This window comes from Mesoplodon densirostris, chromosome 4, assembly GCF_025265405.1.
Source record: "Mesoplodon densirostris isolate mMesDen1 chromosome 4, mMesDen1 primary haplotype, whole genome shotgun sequence".
NCBI classification, from domain to species: Eukaryota; Metazoa; Chordata; class Mammalia; order Artiodactyla; family Ziphiidae; genus Mesoplodon; species Mesoplodon densirostris.
The window spans coordinates 165,948,938-165,973,082 of NC_082664.1; the positions used below are offsets into that span (position 1 = coordinate 165,948,938).

At 44.8% G+C, this 24,145-nt stretch overlaps 2 protein-coding genes across 7 annotated transcripts in view; one reads left to right on the top strand and one right to left on the bottom strand.

Annotated features, from left to right (window-relative positions):
* PDSS1 (decaprenyl diphosphate synthase subunit 1) overlaps positions 1 to 22,170 on the bottom strand; it is a 46,750-nt gene extending 24,580 nt beyond the window's left edge. For 2 of the 3 annotated variants that reach the window (XM_060097647.1, XM_060097646.1), the window contains exons 1-7: positions 21,976 to 22,170; positions 17,825 to 17,889; positions 16,149 to 16,269; positions 13,374 to 13,504; positions 4,445 to 4,586; positions 576 to 687; positions 371 to 480 (exon numbers count right to left, since the gene is read on the bottom strand). In XM_060097647.1, coding sequence (XP_059953630.1) covers positions 371 to 480; positions 576 to 687; positions 4,445 to 4,586; positions 13,374 to 13,504; positions 16,149 to 16,269; positions 17,825 to 17,889; positions 21,976 to 22,119 — 825 coding nt within the window. In that variant the 5' untranslated portion in view covers positions 22,120 to 22,170. Of the gene's footprint in view, positions 1 to 366; positions 481 to 575; positions 688 to 4,444; positions 4,587 to 13,373; positions 13,505 to 16,148; positions 16,270 to 17,824; positions 17,890 to 21,975 lie in introns of all 3 variants that reach the window. The other variant, XR_009531818.1, reaches the window with a different exon arrangement.
* Positions 22,171 to 22,239: 69 nt separating this feature from the next.
* The window catches only part of LOC132488878 (protein adenylyltransferase SelO-like), a 28,565-nt gene continuing 26,659 nt past the window's right edge, over positions 22,240 to 24,145 (top strand). For all 4 annotated transcript variants that reach the window (XM_060097648.1, XM_060097649.1, XM_060097650.1 and 1 more), the window contains exon 1: positions 22,240 to 22,784. In XM_060097648.1, coding sequence (XP_059953631.1) covers positions 22,478 to 22,784 — 307 coding nt within the window. In that variant the 5' untranslated portion in view covers positions 22,240 to 22,477. The remainder of the gene's footprint in view (positions 22,785 to 24,145) is intronic.

Below are 24,145 nucleotides of genomic sequence, written 5' to 3' on the forward strand. Positions count from 1 at the left end.
AAAGCCCACATGCAGCAACAAAGACCCAACACGGCCAAAAATAATAAATAAATTAATTTTAAAAAATGTTATACCATTTGGAAATTAGATTGGGGAATATATTATAAAGCTTATTTTGATTCAATTCTTGGGATGAAAGATGAAAAGTTGATGTCTGCATAGCAAAAGAACACAGCAAAAATGGACACCTCAGCAGAAGTTCTCCACTGTCTGGGGATGCAATTCTTTTCTCAATGACCTCTTGGGATTTTGGTTACTATTTTAAGGTTCTCCAGTGAAATTTTTTCTAGGAGAATTAGCTCCCAAGAAAGAACTAGGAGGTTTGTTTGTTTGTTTGTTTTTAACTTGAAAAGAGACAGAACGTACATACTGCTTTACAACTGTTGGCTATCAGACTTGCAGTCTTCTTGAACGTCTTTTCAAGGTAGTGTGCAAATCTTTCATTTTCATTTTCTTTTGACCCGAGCTGAAGAAATTCACCTATAAAAAAGGAAAGTGATCATGTGAGGGTTTTTTGTTTGCTTGGCAAAAAATTAAGATTGAATAAAAAAGAAGAAAAGTCAGAATTAACCTACCACGCACCAAATCTTCAATCACTTGGGTTAAAATAGATACAACAGTTGTATTTCCAATTCGTGCCAGAGCTATCGATGCTGCAGAAAGAATTAAATCGCCAGCAAGGACAGCCTAGAAAAGAAGAGAAGAAAACTTTCAGAGAAAAGTATCTGAGCATCAGAGCCAACAATGAAGTTAACTTCTCAGAAGAGAAACAGGATGGGAGGTAGGGGTCATCCTGGACATAAGTTTTCCCCCTTCCTCTTCCTCAACAGGATTATGTTATAATCAGCTACAGATTTGGGATGCTGTTTGAACCGGATGGGCTCTCAGAGATGACCCCGTCTGCCTCTCCATTCCAGAGCTGAAGAAATGAATGCCTAGAGACGGAAGTACCTGACCCTCTGGCTTCATCCCTAGCCCCAGCAAAATGTCACTGCCTTCATTTAGTTACGCTGGACCATTTGCTCTCCCATCAAACTATGTGGCTGTGCCTTTGCACTTACTGTTTCTTCTGCTCAAAAAAGTCCTTCCCCTTCATCACCTGGCAGTCATGTGCAGAATTAGCTCAGGCGGCACCTGCAGGAAGTTCACTTAGACCCCTCACTCAGATCTTCTGTGAGCACAGCACCCCTTGGATACTGTTGTTGTCTTCCCACATTTTTCCTATTTACCAAACTCTTAAGGGCATGTAGCGGGAATTATCCAGCTAGTACTTAGTACGCACCAGAGCACGGCCCAACCCATGCTTTTCTCAGTGAAAACTAAACCAAGGAATCTTGGCTCCAAGTTCAATGCTCTTAGAACGCTATTACACTGCCCCTCATTCCAGGACAAAATATTTTTTTCATTGAACACCAATCAGTATTTTCCCAATCTTCTTTAGATTGGGAATAAACGTCTGCATCGTATTTGCAACTATTATAAGTTATTCATGACCGAACTACATGCTGTACTCAAATACACTAATTTGCATACTTAAAGATATGGATAGGTGTTATAGAGTAGTTATAAATGATAGAGTTTGTGGAATTTTAATCCACAGAATTTGCAACATAACCACATTTTAAGTTTTTTTATTTGTTGTTGTTGTTTTTGTTTTTGGCTGCACCGTATGGCATGTGGGATCTTAGTTCCCCAACTAGGGACTGAACCCGTGCCCCCTGCAGTGGAAGCGTGGAGTCTTAACTGCTGGACCTCCAGGGAAGTCCCAAGTTTTTACTGTCTGTTAGTTCTCTAGTATCTAAAATTAGTGATGTTCAGTATGTTTACCAACTAATCATTTTATATAACATATACTGTATAAAGTATCTTGATGTAAATGTAAATATACACTTATAATGTCATTGTAGGACTTTCCAGGTGGCGCAATGGTTGAGAATCTGCCTGTCAATGCAGGGGACATGGGTTCAATCCCTATTCCGGGAAGATCCCACATGCCACGGAGCAACTAAGCCCGTGCATCACAACTACTGAGCCTGTGCGCCACAACTACTGAGGCTGTGCGCCACAACTACTGAGCCTATGCTCTAGAGCCCACGAGCCCCAACTACTGAGCCCATGCGCCCCAACTACTGAAGCCCGCACATCTAGAGCCCGTGCTCTGCAACAAGAAAAGCCACTGCAATGAGAAGTGTGCCCACTGCAACAAAGAGTAGCCACCACTCGCCGCAACTAGAGAAAGCCCACGCGCAGCAACGAAGACCCAATGCAGCCAAAAATAAATAAAATAAAAAAAATAAAGTCATTGTACACATTATGATTTATAGGTACACAAACATCCATCATCCACCCTACATCATTAGCAGGTGAGGGCTCAGGATCTCTAGGCTTTTGCCTCTTTCCTCTCCTGGCCCTGGGGATCCCAGAGGCCAAAAGGTTCCAGCATTTGGAACTAAAGCTGGCCAGACTGGGGATGGCTGGGGTGAGGGGTTAAGGGAAAGAAGGGATAGGGACCCAAATAGGGGAATGAGGATTCATGGAGGAGGTGCTGTATGAATGGATTTTTATTGGTAACACAGCAGTTTTGTTTGACGGGCAAAAAAGGGGAGACTAGCAGGTGGCCCCATGCAGGGCAGACCAGCCTTGCAGCTGAAAGAGGCAGGTGACAGTGTAAGCACGGTCTTCTAAAGGAGGCCCCCGGGACTTTTCTGGTGGTGCAGTGGTTAAGAATCCGCCTGCCAATGCAGGGGACATGGGTTTGAGCCCTGGTCCGGGAAGATCCCACATGCCGTGGAGCAACTAAGCCCATGCGCCACAACTACTGAGCCTGTGCTCTAGAGCCCGCAAGCCACAACTACTGAAGCCTGCGCGCCTAGAGCCCATGCTCCACAATAAGAGAAGCCACTGCAATGAGAAGCCCAAGCACCGCGTTGAAGAGTAGCCCCGGCTCACCGCAACTAGAGAAAGCCCGCGTGCAGCAACAAAGACCCAATGCAGCCATAAATTAATTAATAATAATAAAAAAAGGATGGAGGACCCCAACAGCAGAGGCAGTCACAGAGGGGACCAGTCAGGAGAAAAATCTTAACTTGTTCACTTATTCTTCCCCCTTTGCCCAAGGGCTCAAGTATAAAGCTTTAAGGACAGGCTCTGAAAACAGACACAGCAGACTGCAGGACATGTCATAGAGTTACCCAGGGCCTCTCCAAAATGAAACTCCATCCTTTTTTACCAACATTCTGACGTATGGAATTCTGTCAATAGGACACAAAACCTTTTCATCTAAAATCGGGAATAAAAAGATTTAACAAAATGATGTGCGCTAAAGAAAAACCAGCATGTAAAGATAATAATTAAGGTATATTTCTTCTTTGAATACGATTAGAAAACAGGTGGGAACCAGGTATTACAGACATGTGAGGGCGGGGAAGGTATGGAGAGGGAAACCTCATTCACATTAATGTTTTGTTTGTGCTTCAAATGGGCAGGATGGCCGAGGGAGGGGCATGTGTGGCGGGAGATGCCTGCTCCCAGAAGGCCTGTGGGTTTTCCCTTTCATTTGCTGAATTTTATCCCCTTCCTCAACCCGTGATTTAAACATCCTTAAACAAGATGCCACGTTCTACACACCCCCTTCAAGAAATGCTAATAAAATAATGTGGAAATATGCTTTAAAATACACATGAACTATTCAATTATAAAGCTTCTATTCAAAAAGGTAAAAATTTCATGGGAGAACAGTATCCCTCTGAGATTGATACAGATGTGTATGAATATGTGTGTGTATATATGTGTGTGTATTTATACATATATATATATGTATATTAGTTTTCTTTATTTACTTGCCTTGAAACTCTTGCATGTGGCAGTTAGTAAATGGTTAAGCAATTAAAGTGAATCTGAGTAATGTAAGCCCCAAAGTAAAAGGTGTGATTCCTCATGAAATATGCTTTTTGGATAACTACAAAAATCTCCTTCCTTAACCAAATTCTATATAAAACTGTGAAGAAGCAGAAACACTAAGTTTATTTTTCTGTGCTGTTATCCATGATCAAACATCTGTATATAGACCAGACATGAAAACTATTTTGAAAGCTGGAAGACCACATTTGATGAAGCATATTTTACTTTTTTTTTTTTTTTTTTTTTTTTTCCCTTTGCGGTATGTGGGCCTCTCACTGTTGTGGCCTCTCCCATTGCGGGGCACAGGCTCCGGACGCGCAGGCTCAGCGGCCATGGCTCACGGGCCTAGCCGCTCCGCGGCACGTGGGATCTTCCCGGACCGGGGCACGAACCCGTGCCCCCTGCATTGGCAGGCAGACTCTCAACCACTGTGCCACCAGGGAAGCCCATATTTTACTTTTTAATGAGACAAATCTGGAAAATAAATGCAATTCAAAGAGTATGGGATTTAATAAGAAAGATTTAAAAAACCAAAAAGCCGTACCTTCTTTTCACCCCAGATCTTATTAACTGTGTGTTTTCCTCTTCGGGAACTTGCATCATCAATGACATCATCATGGACCAGGCTGGCAGTGTGGATCATTTCTGCAATTAAGGCTACGGCACGCTGGCTTGCTTGCACATTTCTAGTTAACAGAAAGCAATGCTTTTTAACAGAGACACCGCCTATAACCTTCTCAGCAATCATCTTGTGAAAACTGGACATCGGATCTAGGATAAAGAATTTTATTTCTCTAAGAGAAACTATATAAAAACTTTGGCTTCCCAACACAGCCAATTCTATCATTTAGAGAACATTTTAAAAATGCACAAGATACTCTGCACCAAGATTATGTTTTCGGGACACCACACTAAGAAGTAGAATTTGTATAATTAACATCAAAAAAAGGATAAACACCTGAGATTTCTGGGTATCTGGCTGAAGAATCATCATTATGTCCTGTAACAGTGGTCTTGGTCAGTTGGTCAAGTTTACAGTTAGGTTACAATTAAATTTCAGGGGTGGATGGGGAAGATGGGTGAAGAGCATTCTAAAGAAGTGTATGAAAGAACCAACGGTCACTGTGTTCAAAGCTTTTAATAATGCCTTAAATATTTCATAAGAAGACCTTGATAACCAAGAGAGCTGGAATTCATAATTCCAATTGGCTATTGATATTGGTTACCAATATGAATTGATAATTCATATTGGAATATGAATTCCAATTCAAATTTAACCTGTGCATTAGAAATTTAAACTTTCATTTCCCAGATTTAACACAAAATACAGGAGAAACATTCCCAAGAAGATACTTGGATGTGACTTTTACAGTTAAAAGGGAACCCCAATTTCTTTTAAATCATCATTATTCTCACCATCATCATCTATGGGAATTTAAAAAAACTGAACTTTAAGAAAATCAAACTGGAGAAATAACCAACTGAATTTTCTGAATCTAAATAAAACAGAAGCCTGGCTCAAACACACGCTAACCAAATGTTTTATTTATTCCTATAGCTTACTTTTCAGATGTCACCACGTTCTCTCTTAGAGGGGAGAAAAGTGAGAGGGATACTGAAATGTGACTTTTTTTCTTTAAAAACCTAATCTGAACATCTGCAAAAGCCAGTGTTCATTCTAATTCCTCAGATCTAGCAGAAAGCCATGAAAAATGAAGTATAACTAACATTAAAGATGCTGGAATTTAACTACAAACAGTAAATCAGCCTGAGGACTATCTTCCTGTCTTGCTTTAAATGTAATTTTAAAATATGGTGCTTTGCCAGCAACTCTTACTTAAGATTTTTAGAACTAAACCTCAGAATCTTCCAACTGCTTTTAGCCCAGAAATCAACTGTAGAGTGCTGCTCATTATTTATTAATGTCACAACTGTAACAGTTCTGAACACTTCTGGGTCACAACACATTCTTCTGAGGAGGGAGAAGTAAAGAAACAGAGGGGAGGGACAAACGATCCTGTAAAACTACTTTAGTTTATGAGTAAATGGAGCTTTGGATGGCTTCCAAGAGCTTGTTCTGAATCCTTCAGTGAGAAACTCACAGACCCTATAGAAGGAAGCTTGGACCTTTAAAATTTTTCAGGTAAATTTACTGGATCCTATCTTAACGCACAAGAAAAGATGTAGACTTTTACAGTTGTGTTTTACATAAATAGAAAGACTATTTCTTTAGAACATTTTCTCAATGAATTTCAGTCTGATGAAATATACACTTGCTACTCATTAAAAGTAGATCTTACCTTAAACAACTGTTAAGACCTCTAAGCCTTTCTCATGTATTTATAGGTCGGGTACCACTTCCGTTATCACAAACTATGTCAGCAGGCAGGGGTCCTGGTGGGAAGCTGCAGTAAAATGGCAGTACTCACTGAAGCACTGGAGTTTTTTGTAATTTGAAGATATTAAAACAAAGATTTCTTAAAATATCTTGAAATTTCATAGACTACATATATGTAAAAATGCCTTTTCTATGGCTAAATTGATGCAATCAGGATTCTTGCTTAGAAAGTTATTTGGCATCGTGACACAGCCCCTACATAGGATAAACATCCCATTTTAGATGCTTTATCATTTTATCTGATGTACTTTTTCCTGCACAATTAGCCTTTAACATGTGCCAGCTTCTATCTGGAAAATACTGTCACTACGTATCCACAGTACAGCATAATGGTCTGGAACCCAAATTTACAGATCACAGGAACAACTCACACTGTTTTGAAGATGAAATCTTCGAAGTACCGAACTGAGTCATGCCTTCAAAAAACTGGGCACCATGTCTACTTCCTGCTGTGAAAGAGCTGCCGCACTTTCCCAGCTTCTGGGAGAGGTGCTAAGAAAAACCAGTCAGGCGGGACAGCAGGAGAAAACGAGGCCCCGAGGCTGAGTCTCGAAAGGTGGCTCTGTCCTCCATCCTTCACACCTGCAAGAGCGTGCGATGACTCAGCCAGCCCCTCACAACAGTCAGGTTCTTCCCTCTTCATTAGATTTCAAACAACATTTTTATAATGAAGAATTTCAAGCACAGACGGAGACAGATGGAATAATATAATGACCCCCCACATACCCTTCACCAAGCTCACATGTGATTTAAATAAAATGCGTTTTCCTCCTATTCATACTGATATATAATGCCAAGTCTTAAAGAAATGACAAGTAAACCCCCAGTGTGGGAAAACTGTCTCCAAAAAGAAAATCAGACCTTATCAATGGGTTACCTTGATTTGCAACAACTGAGGGAAGCAGAAGAATTTAAATCGTAAATGTGGTTTCACTTTAACAGAGACAGAGAAGCTTCTATTCCCAAAGCTACAGAGGTTGTATAAAGACCAGAGTTCTCAGGTGGGTTACAGAAGGCTCTGTTTCTATTTCCCCATGTTCTTCTGTTTATTTTCTTCTGCCAATTCTAAACAGAAGCGTTTCACTTTGCTTGTGAGAACTCTGACAAGATTAGTGTTTCTTAAATATCATCTCTTGCCCACCGTGTCAAAATCAACTCTTGAAAATACAGACTGAAAATTCCTTAGACTTAGGAATTGGGATCCCTCATGATGGGGCTCAGGAACTGGCATTTTGAAGTTCCTGAACTTTCTGAAGCAGCAATCCTGGTGATTGTGACACACAGAGTTGGGGCTCTGTAAGTGGGGGGATTCGCCTGACTGACTGCAAGCCCCAAATGGAAGCTTCTCCTGAGAAAGGATTTGACACAAGCTCAGCCTCTGCTGCCCCCCTGCAGCCCCGCCTCTAAACCGCAGGCATGACCTGAGGCTTGGGGGCCCAGTTTAAAGGTCTTATGCCAACGACTCCCCAAGTCTCTTCGGAGCTCGAGGGCAGGAAGTCTCCCCTGTTCTGAAAGGCACAGTCATGGGAGGGTGACCTCCTCTGCTCTGACACTTCGCATCATCTCGAGTTTTAAAGGCACGAATAAATACTTTATCAGTTTGCTACCAAAGAAACTCTCTAGTTAAAATGCAAACAAAGTCTCTCTCTGTCTCTAAAATTCTTCAGGATGTGAACTGCATCTCCTAGTTGTTACCTGATAGAAGTGCACACGTTCAAGTTTTCAGTATGCTGAACTATACATCCATGTCACTTAAGATTCTATCTTTATCTGCCACTGAGCTGACTTGCTACAAGTTTGGGTCCCTCAACTACTGACACTGTGGAAAGTGTTCAGCTCCCCCTGGGTCTGCACTGCCAGATCTGGTGCATCCAGAAGCGGAACCTCCAGAGGGAGAGAAAAGCCCCAGCAGGCACACTCTCCGCACTCGTGCGATAGGATGTGAACGATGGGGTTTGTCCCAGTTTCCTGTGGCCCGGTGACAAATCACCACAAGCTTGGTGGTTTAAATCAGTAGAAATTCTCCCACAGTTCTGGAGACCACAAGTCCAAAAGCAGTTTCCCTGAGGTGGAGGTATCGGCAAGGCCAGGCTTCCTGCAGAGTCTCGAGGAGAGAATCCCTTCCTCGCTCCTTCCAGTTCTGCTGGCTGCTGGAGGGCCTTAGCTTGTGGCCACAAGCTTGAAGCAGCCACCTTCAAGTCTCTCCCCTCCATCTTCACGCGGCCTTCTCTTCTGTTACGGCAATCTCCCTCTGCCTCCCTCTTTAGGGATACAAGTGATTGCATTTCGGGCCCATCAGATAATCCAGGATGACACCCCCATTTCAAGATCCTTAATTCTGCAAAGACCCTTTTCTTGTCATATAATGTAACACTTACAGGTCCCAAGGATTAGGACGTGCATACTTTTGTGGGGCCATTTTTCAGCCTAACACAGTTTCTTACTTTCACCATCCTCTTCTGCTGATGCGCAAATGTTTCCTTTTCAGTGATCTGATTCTTAAAATTACTTGATTTTACTTCATCTGTCTAAAATCTTGTTTCTCCACATTACTGACACGACCTTGAAGTGTCTCCCCTTCCGCAGTGGCGTCCAGGTTGAACGCGGGGGACGGAAGGCGCTCCTGCCCACCCCTCGCTCTCGCTTCTCATCCTCGGCCCCATATTTCTGTTCCCTGGCCTCTGCCCCCAGCCACTGCAGCCTTGTTCCCTTTCCCTGTATTCCTTACTGGCACACTGACGCATGAACATCAAAGGTGCCTTCCTTCTAAGGGACAGCAGAGTGCAGGAGGGATACCTGTGAGCTCCAACGTGCTTAGCACATCATTCTCCTTGGTCACTGGCCATTCACCTTTGAAAACCCAAACAAGCGCACCAGACTACAGTGGAGACTGCCTTTCTTTGGAGGGAATAGCGGTTTTAAGCTTGATCCTAACAGTCACGAATCCATCAGCAGTTTTAATATCAAGAAAAATAACTGACATTCAAGAGCAGCAGCTCCTGAATCTCTCAGATTTATATCCAGATAAAAAAAGATGCCTGCAAAGTTGCATCGTAAATGATGCAGGATTCATGCTACTGGTTATTTTCTTGCCACTGAAGAAACACTGCATTTTGGAAGCCCTGGACATGTGAAGAGTGACTCCATGATGATATCTCAGACCTGCAGCTTATCCAGGCTGGCTTTCTCCACAGGATCCAGGGTGCAAAAGAATAATGCAGCATTTGGGTTTTTCACATTGAGCACACAGCTGATGAACGTGTAGACGTTGATTCCTTCAGTGATAGAATCAGCCTCCCCCTGGGTCATGGGAGCCGAAGAGTGAGCACACAGCATGTTCACAGCCGCCTTGCTCTCAACGATGTTCCCCTGAGGCTTGGGCCTGACCTCGCCCATGAAATGGACAACCACCTGGTTATCAAAGCCTCCTCTACCTCAGTAGGTATCCCTTACTACAGACCTTACATCAAGATCCACTTTAATTATGAGTATGGACACATCAAAAGTGCCATCTCCTAGGTTAAAGACAAAAATATTTCTCGTGGCACCAACCTTCCTAACCCATAAACAGCCGCAGCAGTAGCTGGCTCAATGATTCAGAACACACAGAAACCAGGAATGGTTCTAGAATCGTTAGTAGCCTGACTCTAGGAATCACTCATGTGAGCTGGTGCTGTGATGACTGTCTTGTTACAGTTTCCCTAGAGTAAGTTTTTGTAGTTTCCTTTGTCTTCATGACAATCACAAAAGTTACTTGCTCTGAACTTAAGTGTTTTAGCGCATTTGGAAGCTTGACCTATTTACTAATGTGAAAACTGCATCTTATCTGTTCTATCTCATCAAATGTCTGGCTTTGTAAACTGGACTAGTGGGACTCAATGCCACGTGACTATCTGTACAGTCGAGATCAACAGATCTGTGCCCAGTATAACCTGAGTAGGCCTGTTATCCCAATCACTGGCAGCGATATCCCCTTTCCAGTGCCAGAAGATTTCCACGAGAAACTGATGGGGTCAGACTGATGATAAGAACAGGTGTCTTCAGTGAGGTCTCTGAGTAGGACAGGTTTGGCTTGTTTGAGAAGAGACTAATTGTGTTGTGGTCAATAAGTAGAGCAATTTCATAGAAATCTATCCTTTATAAAGCTCAGTTCTGACTTGGATTCTTTGATAAGGTAAGTTCTGACCCACAGGTAGTTGGGTTTTGCTGAACTCTGTTGAGGGTTGGGTTCTCGGGAAAGCAGACTCTCACGTTTAAAGTACAGAATGTCTGCTCAGAAGTGCCCCTGGGATCAACACCTGAGGGAGGGGAGGAGACAAGAGGATGCGGTAGAGGGAGACGTTTCTGCAGTGCAGGCCCATCCATAGCCGCGGCCACTCCATTGTGTGCTCTGGAGCTAGAATGGCCCTTCATCTGTCAGCCCCTGGATGTGGACTGGCTCAGGTGAGAGGATTCTCTGCAGCCGGGGCAACCCTTGAAGAGGCTGCGAACTGAAGGCTCTCTACCAGCAACACTGGCCCAGCAGCTGGGGCAAACGGTCCTTCAGGGAAGGGGGATCTGGGCAGCGAGGCTCAGAATCCACCACAACTCTGTTTTCTGGACCTTTCAAGTCTGATTATCTGTTGTATGTGTCCTACCTTACCTGACCAGGTACTGTGGTTATCAGGACACACAGAAGAAAAATAAAGATGAAGCCTTAAGGTTTTTTGGGCCACGTTACCCTTTAAGAATATGCTATAAGCCATGTATACCTTTGCGTGCAAACATACGAAAATTTCTGCGCACAATTCTAAGGGGCTCACAGACCACCCCCACCACCAGCCCAGCTTTCACGGACCTCAGGTTAAGAATTCCCAGTGAAGTGATCTAGCAGGCAACATATAATGGACGACGGACAAGCTTAATACAGGAAAAAGAGAAACTCAGTAAAAGAGAAACTCAGTAGAAGGTAGTCCCCCCGCCATTTCTTAAGGTATCTGTTCTATTCTGTTTTCTAAAATCCCCTCCAGGATTACTGTCAACCTATTTAATACACATCTCAGAAGCAAGACGATGATGTCTAATAAGCCTCAGAGGAGCCATTAAACTGTGACTGTCAAACGATGAAGCAGGCCTCTCGCAATGCTGCCAATACCAACAAGCAGGCAGGTGAAGTAGTGGAAGGGCTGCTGGTGGCATCAGCTAGAAACAGAGGCCAGCGCGGTCCTGCCCAGAATCTTCTACCTTTGCCCCACATGGCTCTAAAGCTCTTTCAGCAACAAGCAAAATCACAAACGGCCCAAGCTCTCCCCCCACTCCCCACCCCCTCTTGCTTTAAGTGGCTTGGAAGTTAACAGCTAGATATTTGGCCTATTAAGAGCCTGATCCAAAAGGGTCCTTAGGAATTAAGTATTCTCAAGAAGCTGGGGCTTGGAGAATAATATCGTTAGGCTACTGTACCACCCAAATGCACGCCACAGTCACGACTCACATCCCAATGCCTCCATACTGTGCCTTCAGCAAGCCCTGCTCCTGTCAGCTACGGGGAGAACGAAGCTGTAGCTGGAACATCCCTGGAGAAGGCAGAATTGAACTTCCTTTGTTTTAAACTAGCAGTGCCTTTTCTGGGTATATAGTCTCCCATTTTTTTCTGCAACCAACAGTTTATACAGTTTCAATGAGGTATACTGAAGACTTTGACTCTGGGGATAACAGCTGACAGGATTTAAGGTGAGCAAATGCAGAGTATTTTCCTTCCCTTGTCTTCTGTGAGGGTGATGAACTGTATTGTGTGTTAATCTGAGAAATTAAAAATATAAACACACGCTATCTCTAGACCAGTGGTTCTCAACCAGGGACGATTCTGCTCCTCCGGGGACACCCAGCAACGTCTGGAGAAATTTCTTGGTCGTCATCAACTAGGGGAGGGGCTGCCAAACATCCTACAAGACACACAACAGTCCCCGCGGCAAAGAATTATCTGGCCCTGAATGTCAGCAGAGTCAAGGCTGAGAAACCCAGTTCTAGACCATGTGAGAGGTTCTAGACCATTTCAAGTTTGGTTCAGAGGGAGCATTTCTGCCGCCCTGCCTTCCGGTGAAGTGAAAGTGTGGTCCTGATGATGGGAAAACAGTCACTGCCAGAGATTTCATGGCTTGTTCAAACTATACTGTGAGCACTTGGAAAGTCTCAGGGTAAGTGGGAGGCACCCATGAGCACGGAATCATATCCTGGAGCTGGAGGGGCACAGCAGCGGGGCGCAAACAGCTGCGGGCAGAGGCAAGCATGTGCTAAGAAGCAACATTTGACACTCGTTCTGACAGCATCCTTAAATTTAGTGCTGGCAAACCTTAGGCATGCCTTAACGTGTTATCTACAGAGAAAAGGGAATGTAATGCAAATGTTCAACACTAGGGAAATGTATGAGTACATTACGGTCTACTGGAGGTTACATCAATAGATTACATGATGTAACAAAAAAAACTATGCAGACACTCCAGTAACATGGCAAAGAGCCTAAAAAATAATGGCAATGGGTCCTTTGGCGTTTTCCTTTAATATTAAAACATTGCAGTTGTTTTAATATTTGAAAAATTTACACATATTTGAAACATAAAAGTTGAAGACCGATAGTCAAAATGCCTTCTTTTAAGAAGATTTTTCTTTGGCACGTTTCCAAGGCCACAGGAAGTCAGGCCCTGCAACGGGTGTGGTGCCCAGAATCCAGGCTTAACTCATGACTTTATAACCATCAACCTTTGGACTAATGGCCCCGTGTGTACAATGATTACAAGTATGCATACATCCTGGTATTCTTTACTTCTGAATGAGAAAACTCAATGTGGCTTTGAAAATTCTTTCCAAAATGTTTATTTGCAGCTGAAGTTGTTCTTCCACGGATACTAAAAAGCATGGAAAAGGAAGATGCCCAGACTAGACTCCAGGGTGACCTTGGGAACACAAAGCTAGAAACTAATTACCATAAAGTGAATTCTCAGATACATGCTACTTCTTAAACAGGAGACTAAACAGTAACCTTGGGAAAGAAGGTTTGCCAAATATAAAACCAATAAAGGGAAGAAAGTAAATAACTCACCGGGAGTTATTATGATGAATATTACAGGCTCGGGCCATTAGCACCACAATAATTGGTCGAAAGGCTTTTCCTTTTCCATCAAAGTAGTACTCACACATTTCCTTAAGTTCTGTTGTAGATATGAACAGTTCCTGAAACAAAGTTTTTCTGTGTCAATACAGCATCATAACTGCATAGTCAGTGGGATTTCTTTCACAAAACCTTGATTTGATTTTAGTGTATTCATTTTAACTGAGAAATTCAACACTCAGTAGGAAACGGTTCCAACATTGCATGGCCATAAAGCTGGCTGTGTGTGGCTGGGCCACAAGCAATGCCTGGCTCGCCCCCAGGGGCCTCAGTGCTGGGGTGGGCACTGCTGCCGCCCCATGACTCCAAGAGATAGCAGGTGGGGGGAGGAAAGCACCAGATGGCCAGTGACAGCTGGAGAGAGAAAGAAACAGGGCTGGTTGCAGCTTGGAAGACGGAGGGGAGAGGACAAAGATGGGGAGTGCAGGAGCCAATGAAGCAGGAGGTCAGTGGGTATCAGGGGCTGGAAGATGAGACGTGGCCAGAGAGAAGAGCAGGGGTCAGTCTGGCTCGGCCGTTACTTAGCCACACAAGCCAAAGGTTCATAGGGTAAGTGTAAGACATGGTTTACCTGATGGCAAGGAGCTTCCAATTGAGTTGGGAAAGCAAAATTTTTTAAAATGTGAAATATTCAGTGAATAATATGGTGGTAACTTGAACAATGCCGTACGTTAAGTGCATTAAAGTTCAAAGAATGGAGAGATCAGCGTGGAAGAGAAAAACTGAACATTTCATGGAGGAGATAAGCTTTGACTGGGGATTAGAGGATAAGTAGGATTTTGATTTCTGAAGAGGGGGGAGAGCCTTCCTGGTGATGGGCATGTGTGTTTACTGTATCTGTCCCTCAGGGACTTGTTGGAGAGAACCAGAGCTTATGCCCTGAGAGCAATGGGAGCTACAAATGGACCCAAAGGACCTTCAGCAGGGCTCAAGTGAACACAGTCCAGCAGGCCAGCCACTCACTCCCTCAGTTACTGACTCAGTGCCAAGGACGATAATAAACGCAGAGGTTTCAAAGATAAATAGGACAGCCCCTTGCCTACAGGGAGCTCAGAGTCTAGATGGGGGAAGGAAAACAATATTGCGGGGGGACTGCTGTCGTGGAGGTAAGTGCAGCTGCTCTGGGAGCATAACGGGGGCGTCTCTGGCTCAGGCTGAGGGTGGGAGGAGGAAAACAAGGCTGGGGACTGAAGGCAAGACACAGATGAGACGAGGAGGGCGTGGAGGGGAAGAGGAGGGCTGCGTCGAGGATCCTCCCCGGGTTCCTGGGGGGCAACCTCCAACCAACAGGAAAAACAAGAGAAAAAACAATCTGTAGGAAAAGGTAGAGCTTCAGATCTGCCAAGTGCGAGACAGTCATGGACATTCCAGGGAGCTGCCCAGTGAGCAAAGTTTAGGAGAGAAAATTCCATGTGGACTGGAGATATTATGTGGGAGTCGTAAGCATGGGAATGGGTGAACTGAAGACAGAGAGAGCACAGGAGCCGACAGAGCCCCAGAGAACGGCACAATTCACAGGGGTGGGGTGGAGGGGGCCAGAGGGGAACCCAGGAAGCTGACTGAAGGATGGCCTAAGAGTCAGGAGAACGAGCAGAGTGCAGAAGCCAAGAGGTGGGTTTCATAGAGGGGGCTGTGGTGAACAGTGTCCCGTGTTCAAGGAGTCCGGGAAGATACAAACCAGCAGTGCCCACTGGATTTGGTGGAAGGAAGCAAAGGCAGTTTTAGAGGAGAGGCTGGAAAGGAAGGCACAGCGCGATGGCGGAGCAGTGGTGAAGGGGCAAGAGAGAGAGAGAGAGAGGCCAAGAATACTGGAAGGTAAGGGGTAGGGGGACACGGGGTCAAGGGACGGTCCTTTACAAGACAAACAGGAAGAAGCTGGAGCACCCAACATGGATCTGAAAGAGAATGAGGAGGGCGAGTCTGCAGATAAAGACAGGAGGACAGGGGATTGCAGGAGGAGCTCCTAGGGCCCCGAGGAGGCAAAGGGGATGGGACTTAACCAGAGGTCCAGGGATGAAGCTGGAAAGGAGGGAACCCTGACTTCACTGAGGTGGGAGGGGAGGAGGCCGGCACGCAGCAGTGTGGGCTGCAAACGGCCCGGAGCAGGCGTTCAGGGAGTTCCTCCTTCACGGCCTCTGCTTGGTCCACTGGACAGGAAGTGGTGAAAACAGGAGAGTCGGATGGGGGCTGCAGGGGGAAAGTACAGAACCTTGAAACGGGAAGGAAGCTGACCAGGGGCACGTGAGCATTTCTGGGCAGCATCTGAGAATCCACGTGAGGCTGGGAGCCACTGAAAATTCTGGGAAAAGAATGCTTCGCGAAGAAAGCCCTAGTTGGGTCAGCCTGGCACTGATATTCAGAACTGGACAGGAAGACAGTAGCAGGAGTCACTGGAGGCTTCATAGCCTCACCAGGCCTGGAGCACGTGATGGATTTGGCAAGGAAAGGTTAGATGACTCTTTGGACGTGTACGTGCTGCCTGTACCTTTTTTTTCAGTTTCCCAATTCTGCCATCACCCCCCCTCTGGATAGTAACTTGCATTGCATCCTCCATGATGCCCCACACTTGTTGCTCAAGAAACATTTGAAACCTGACATTTGGGAATCAAGTCTGCAACAGCACGGCACACATGTGAAAACCTGCACTGTTTGCTCATAATTCTAAGAAATCAACATTACTTTACAGCATCGTCAAAAATATCTTACCTTCCTAATGTCCTCGTACAGACCTTTCAAGTCTCTCCAGCCAAGGTTAAAAGGATCAGTGTATTTCTCACCGCTCCGTGTTTTACTACAGCAGCACATTGCTGGTGTCATGTGATGGAACCTGGAGAGGCAGAAATGCATACAGTGGAAGACTGAGTGTTACGTTACTGAGATAACTTCACTTTTAAGTAAGAATTATACAGACCTATGCATATATATACAGCAGAGTATGATGATGGAAAATTTAAGCCCAGATACTTGCTGGAAATTAAGCATGAATACAAAAAGGTCATTATAATTTAGAAAAACATAACAGAATTCTGATCTTGCTCAACAATACATCAATTTTTATAACCAGGACCCTGGAAACCCACAAAATCAAAGAAATATAAACCATGTTCATTGTGTTCTGAGTTTAAATTTTATACAGTTGGGCGTCCATACCTATGGGTTCCGCATCCGCGGATTCAACCAACCTCGAATTGAAAAAAAATATTTATATATAAAAAACATATATTTATATATATAAATATATAAACTCATAAAATTCCAGAAAGTTTCAAAAAACAAAATTTGAATTTGCCATGCTTGGTAACTATTTACACAGCATTTACGTTGTATTAGGTATTATAACTCACCTAGAGATGATTTAAAGTATATGGGATGAGGGGCTTCCCTGGTGGCGCAGTGGTTAACAATCTGCCTGCCAATGCAGGGGACACAGGTTTGAGCCCTGGTCCAGGAAGATCCCACATGCTGCGGAGCAACTAAGCCTGCAAGCCTGTGCTCTAGAGCCCGTGGGCCACAACTACTGAGCCCATGTGCCACAACTACTGAAGGCCTTGTGCCTAGAGCTTGTGCTCCGCAACAAGAGAAGTCACCACAATAAGAAGCCCGTGCACTGCAACGAGGAGTAGCGCCCTCTCCCCTCAGCTAGAGAAAGCCAGCACACGGCAACAAAAACCCAACGCAGCCAAAAATAAAAACAAACAAATAAATAAATAAATAAATTTAAAGTATATGGGATGGGGACTTCCCTGGTGGTGCAGTGGTTAAGAATCTGCCTGCCAATGCAGGAGACACAGGTTTGATCCCTGGTCCAGGAAGATCTCACATGCTGCAGAGCAACTAAGCCCATGTGCCACAACTACTGAGCCTGCACTCTAGAGCCCGTGAGCCACAACTACTGAGCCCACGTGCCACAACAACTGAAGCCCGCATGCCTAGAGCCCATGCTCCGCAACGAGACGCCACCGCAATGAGAAGCACACGCACCACAACGAAGAGTAGCCCCCCTGATCGCTGCAACTAGAGAAAGCCCGCACGCAGCAACAAAGACCCAACGCAGCAATAAATAAATAAATGTTCCTTAAAAAAAAATAAAAATAAAGTATATGGGATGATGTGTGTAGGTTGTATGCAAATATTATAGGACTTGAGCATCCCCAATTTTGGTATCTGAGGTGGGGGGGTGGCTAGAACCAATCCCCCTCCACCATAACGAGGGACAACTGTATTGCCATTTTTTCAAAAGGCAGAGATCACATAGAGCAGATACTGTGGCACTTAGTTAAACAGCATATCCAATTTGTTGGACTAGCCTACCACAATTTAAAATAGAAATCTACTGGCAGTATGGCTAATCATTTTAGTTGCAATACGGATTATAAACTTACCGTGATATACTATACATATTTGGAAAGGCAGATGTTAAACTCTTCACAAGATTAAAATAGGACATCTATAAAATAAAAGTATTAAGAAACTTGTAAGAATATTTGTGAAAAACTTGTTTATAACACTAGATAAATTAGAACTCCCATAATTTATAATAAAAGTAACCTTTAGCTTTTAGTTGTCCATTTAGACTGCAGACTTTAGAAAAATAACAAAAAGTTTTCTTTCCTTATTACAGAAGCAATATTCGTCATTAAAGAAAATATAAATATGAAAAAAGCAGAAAATAAAAAACATCTATAATCTATCCCTTCCCCCAAAGACTGCTCCATATTCACATCTATCTTTCCAGATCTGAAATTCCCTTCCATTTAGCTAAGAGTGGGCAGAGAATAGTAAGGATTAGTGTGGTTTACACTCTTTTAAAGTCTTAACTTGGTTTAAAACAAAGAATAACCAAGATCCCAAAAGCATCTGCCCAGACAGTGAAAAAGAAAGGATTTCAATGTTAAGGAAGAAATTTACAGTTACACAAACACTGCCTATTTCAAGCCACTGTTCCTGAATATACTTGGAAATGGTACTTCTTGAAAAGTAATGTCAACAAATAAGCAAGCTCAGCAGCACATTTTGATAATATTAATGAGAGAACAAGAACAACAAGAGACGACTTCTAAAGGATTCAGAGGTGGTGCCGACAAATAGTTCCAACAATTACTGTGCACAGGAGTGGGGACCCACAGATACAGCAGCTAACTTGAAGAATTCAGGGACACAGGCATTTCAAAAATTACTAATTTACTAATCTGATGTGTGAAGGGCTCTTACAGAATACTTGAAGAAAATATCTTGACAAATGATGGATTTAGCAGTAGAAAAAGAAAACTAAGGTAATAAAGCCTTACAATGTGCTTTCACACTATTTGACTCTCACAACTACTTGTTTTTATACAGCCGGGGAACTTGAAATTCAGAAAGGTCTGAAAAACTGGTAATACAGGTATGTTTACAATATATCAAAAGAAAAAAGCACCTACAGCACTGTGTGCATTATGTGATTCCACTAAAAATGTGTACACCCACACAAATAAAATCCACAGAAAACAGGGTTTAGAAGCATATAAACCAGACTATTAAAAAGAGTTATTTTGGGGCTTCCCTGGTGGCACAGTGGTTGAGAGTCCGCCTGCCGATGCGGGGTACACGGGTTCGTGCCCTGGTCCGGGAAGATCCCACGTGCCGCGGAGCGGCTGGGCCCGTGAGCCATGGCCGCTGAGCCTGCGCATCCGGAGCCTATGCTCCGCAAAGGGAGAGGCCGCAGCGGTGAGAGGCCCGCGTACCGCAAAAAAAAAAAAAAAGTTATTTTGGAATAAATAGGATCGTGCGAGTTTTTTGCTTTATTCTTTTAAAATTCATATTTTCTGAATTTTCCTTAGTGAACACACCCTGCTTTAGACATATTAAAATGACAATAAAGCTTGACTTTGCCAGGCAGGCAGTGGACAAAGAAGGCGGTCCTGAGTTCTATTTTCACCATAGCATTATATATTCATTAAACCAGTAAGGACATTTATGACACCCCAGGCATTACAATGTCCTACGGAAAAAAAGTGATAATCCTTTCATTTTACCATTACATGACACTTAACCTACTTTTGTCAGCCTTCATGCGTAAATAATTTACACGAATTTAGGATTTATTATAATGCTTATTCAAACTGAGACCTAACCTCTAACTTGGGGTGAAGAGTTAAAATTACACAGCTAATACAGAGCGCTCCTAACCACTGGGCAGTGCAACAGCGTAGCTTGTTGAAAGCCTGGAAGGTGGATCTTGGCTCAGATCCCAACATTTCCCGGTAGTTACCTTGAGACAGCTTTCTGATCATATCTACTCACAGAGATGCTAAGATTAATTTAGATCATATGTAAAGCTCTTAGCTGTGTACATTTAATATGATATGTACTCAACCAAGCTATCTTCTGCTTTAAGAGTACCTTCGGGCGGGCTTCCCTGGTGGCGCAGTGGTTGGGAGCCGATGCAGGGGACACGGGTTCGTGCCCCGGTCCGGGAAGAACCCACATGCCGCGGAGCGGCTAGGCCTGTGATTCATGGCTGCTGAGCCTGCGCGTCCGGACCAGAACGGGAGAGGCCACAACAGTGAGAGGCCCGCGTACCGCAAAAAAAAAAAAAAAAAAAAAAAAAGGAGTACCTTCGGGCAATGTTTCCCAAAGTGAGGTTAGAGGTGCTCAGGAGAACAGGAAAGTATTCAAAGGGAGTGGTGTACCCGGAGCCACTTAGTGTGCCACTCCTAGCACGGGCAACAACCGTCTCCCAATTCCGAGTCTGTGTCTTTCCATCACATATTCTCCCTGGAAGCCAACCTTGCCTCTCATGAAGTTACTTTTTTTAAAAAAGAGAAAATGCTGAGTAAGAACCAAGACATACTGACAAGTGATTTGGCACAATCAGATACACACTGGTTTCCGTCCTATTCCAAGACGTTTGAACACTACCAATGAAGAAGTTGAGAGAACATACAAACATCAGGAAAAGTGGAGCTGTGCTGGGAGAAACGGGCGTGGCTTTATTGTTGTTGCTCTTTGTCCCCAAGGACTATCAGGCCCTAACAGACTTGAACTAGCCACAACACACCCTCCTGAGGCAGACACCAGAAGGCTCACGTATTTACAGTGAAAAATACCACTGACACGAATCAGAAATACACGGTACTGGCATTACCAGCAAGGCTCCTCCTTGTGGTCATTAAGGCAGACATGGAAGACATCCAGCATACTCTCTCCAGGAAAGCACCCTTTCTGTGGCTAAGATAATTGTTTAATGGGCATGGAGCTAAAAAAAATAAATAAATAAGGAGCATCAAAGAAAAGAAGTATCAGTGGCATCAGTGGTGGGTGCATCCATCTCTCCAAATAACATCCTCATCTGCGGTACTGGAAATATTTGTAGGCTGGCTAGGACAGTACTGAAATGGATCCCAGCAGACTCTCTTTTTCCCGTATTCTCTCTTTACTGTCTAATACATAGACTAGCCCAGCTGCCATTCTCTCTCCAAATGTCTATTTTGGATAAGCTGTGATTATGTATGTATATGTATCCCAAAGTAGACATTTAGAAATACTACATATTTCATATTGGGAAATGGTCTTTGATGGACACGGAAGTGCACCAAATCTGACTGAAACGGGAATAGTCCTAAATTCAAATAAACTTAAAAAAGAGCCTTGCGGATGAGAGGAGAACACATACAATTACTATGCGACCGGAGAAGTCTCTAAAAGGACAGTGAGACCACAGACCTTGCGTGGTTATGCTTACCAGTACAAGCCTAGCCTGTGGTACGCTAAGAGTTAATCACTACAAAGTGCGGCAAAGGACTCACAGAGCCACAGAAACTTGTCAATACACAGGAGCTAAACTGACCGGAAAGGGAGAAAAATGAGATGGAGTCCAAAGGCAGCAGGGGACAGCGTCAGGGAGTCATGGTTAGTGCTCAGATTCTGACTCTGCTTCAAGAAGTCATAGGTCGATTTAAAAATCAAGGTTTCTCCACTTGCGACATCCTCAGGCCTCTTCTCCTTCCAGCCCGTCCTGGTGTGCCCTCCCTCCGAAGCAACTACCGCAGGACTGAACTCCGGTCCACTCTAAGCATCAGCCCTGCGTTCTCCACGAGACTTTTCCGCCTATTCCAAGGCTACCCGGACCCTCCGTATCTCTGAGAGCTCAGAGCACCTTTTGCTCTAGAATCCCAATTAAGTTCTGTTGCCCCCGAAGCCCTGGCTGTAACTCGAGAGGAAACACCTGCAGACGCTCTCCACACTTTACGCATACCCCAGAAGACCACTGGGCCACACCTGCGTTTCCCCGGGACCTGGCTCCTCACCGCCCCTTCCCCACACCCGAGACGCTCCCCTGTCCCCAGGACACAGCTCTGCAGCCCCGCGCGGGGCGCCCACCCCTCGGCTCTGTCCCGTCCTCGGTGCCCCGCCAGCCCTGGGTCGCGTCCCAGCGCAGCCCCGCGGCCCCCGCCCGCCGCTCATGCAGCTCGCCCTCATTCATTCTGCGGCGCCGCTGTCATTGGCCCGGTGACCTCTGAGCCCGGCCACGGCGCGCGCTTCCCGGCCTCACCTGCGCGCGGGCGGCAGCGGCGGCGGCGGCGGCGGCGGCGCGCAGCCCGGACAGCCCCGCGCGGCCGGGGGAGCCGGGCCCGGGGCTCCGCGCCGCTGGCCTCCAGGAACAGCCGCGCCGCCACCGCCACCAGCACGAAGCCATGGTCCGCGTCTGAAAGTCGCGGCAGAGCTGCAGCTCCGCCTCTGGCCCGGCGGCCCCTCCTGCCGCGACCCGGAGCCGGAAGTCCGGCAGCGGAAGAGCGTCTGCCTCCCCAGCCCCGCCCCTTCTCGCTCGTCCCGAGGGTGCTTCCCGCCTGGGAGGAGGAAACGTGGCCGCAGGGGGCTGAGCGACGGTGGGGCGGCTGGACGCCCTCGTAACCCCACCCGCCCACCCGCCGCTGGCTCGGGAGAAACCAGCTTGATCTTCCTCCTGGGGAGCGGCTTCCCCCGACCCCGCCCAGCCGGTGCCTCCAGCAGTCTCCGCAAAAATGCACCCGTGTTAGACCGACTGTCATCTAGAAATGGCACAGGGCGTCCGACGAACAATCAAGAACTTTCCTTCTGCGTATTTAGGCAGAAGTAGGACGCGAAGCATCGGGTTCCCGTTTTGCTGCCTAATCCGGAGGCTCCAGTTTCCGCGGCTGCTTCTCTTGGGTGTTACCTGCCACGCCGTCGTCTGCTCCTTATGGCGACCTGGCCTTGAAGGAAGTGCCAGCCTTTTGCATCTTTACAGTAACAAGTCACACCCCGAGCAGGGCTGTTGTGAAAGAGAAGTTAGATTAGCCTCGTCTCTCGACTTCTGGACGCTCTCCTCTGAAAACCTTATAGGTATATTGTGGCCTAGTTTGGCAATCTTGCTCACATCTGGATATGTGAGTCCCGCTCGTGGGTGTACTGAGCTGTGCGAAGTTGTTTAATATTTGGTAATGTTGAACCTACTCGTAAGCAGCCCAGGGAATACTGGAGAATGGACAGGATTAATGCCCGATAAGGGTTAGAAAGACCTTTCTTTAATTCTGTGGCCAGATCTACTCTTCTCATGGTAATGAGAGGGTGTCTTTATAAGAGAAGTCGTGATATAATTAATCATTCAGTACATGCGTACAAACGCACAAGCCTATCAGAGAAAGTGTAAGCAATGAGGATACAGAAATAGAAGAAACTTAACTCTGTCCTCAAAAAAGTCACTCTTAGGAGAAAACAGACCAGCAAACAGGCAACTGTGATTCTCTGATATTTTTTCTTGTTCTTCTGACTCATGCATTTTGCATTAAAGAATGCAAGTACCCGTATAGCTGAGCACATTTTTCATTTATCTTCAAATTTTTTTAACTGAATAAAAGCATATAATAAAGAAGTTTTAAAAAATGTCAGTTTTGTTGAGGTTTTTTTCCCCCAATTTTGAAGAATATTATATAAAAGATGTCAGGTGCTTTACAAATTAAGGTTGTTAATATGCACCTGTGGCTTATCTTGATCTAGGTTTATGTACTAACTATCCACAGGTGGAGTTGGCCAAAATAGAGTGTTGCAGTAAACACTTGTACTTGCAACAATCCTGTGACTTAGAATATTTTCATTTGCCCTTTTTTTATAGGTAGAGAAACAGATATATAGGAATTCAGTGTCTTGCCCAAGCTCACATAGTTGATAGAGAGAGCACTACACAATTCTGTTATGCCATTTTCATTTAGAAACTGTTTACCCAGATTAAAACAATAACCTGGCTCTTAAAAAGATGTAATTTGGCAAAGCTACGTAGGGAAGGCAGATGAAATTTGTGAAGGCCTCCACCATTATAGTATAGCTAAACTTCCCATGAACAAATAACCCACCAACAGGACATGCAGAATACAAAGTAGTTCCTTTGACCCAGCTAGGCCAAGCATGAGTCTAGAAAGTTAAAACATTGTCTAAGCTGTGCAAGTAATTGCCAAAGAACAGACTCCTCTTGTGCACAGTCTAGAAATGGCTTGGGCCTTTTTGACTGCACTTATACAAATGAAACAACTAGTAACACTGATAAAAATGGAATAAGTGTACAGTTGAAACATTTTCAAAGTTATTTTGATATTGGAGAATTGGCTACACTCGAAGACATTTCCATAATGATGATACTGTTCAAAACATTAGGTAGGACCAGGTTTTACAGCCAAGGAGAGATTATATACAAAATATAACCATATATT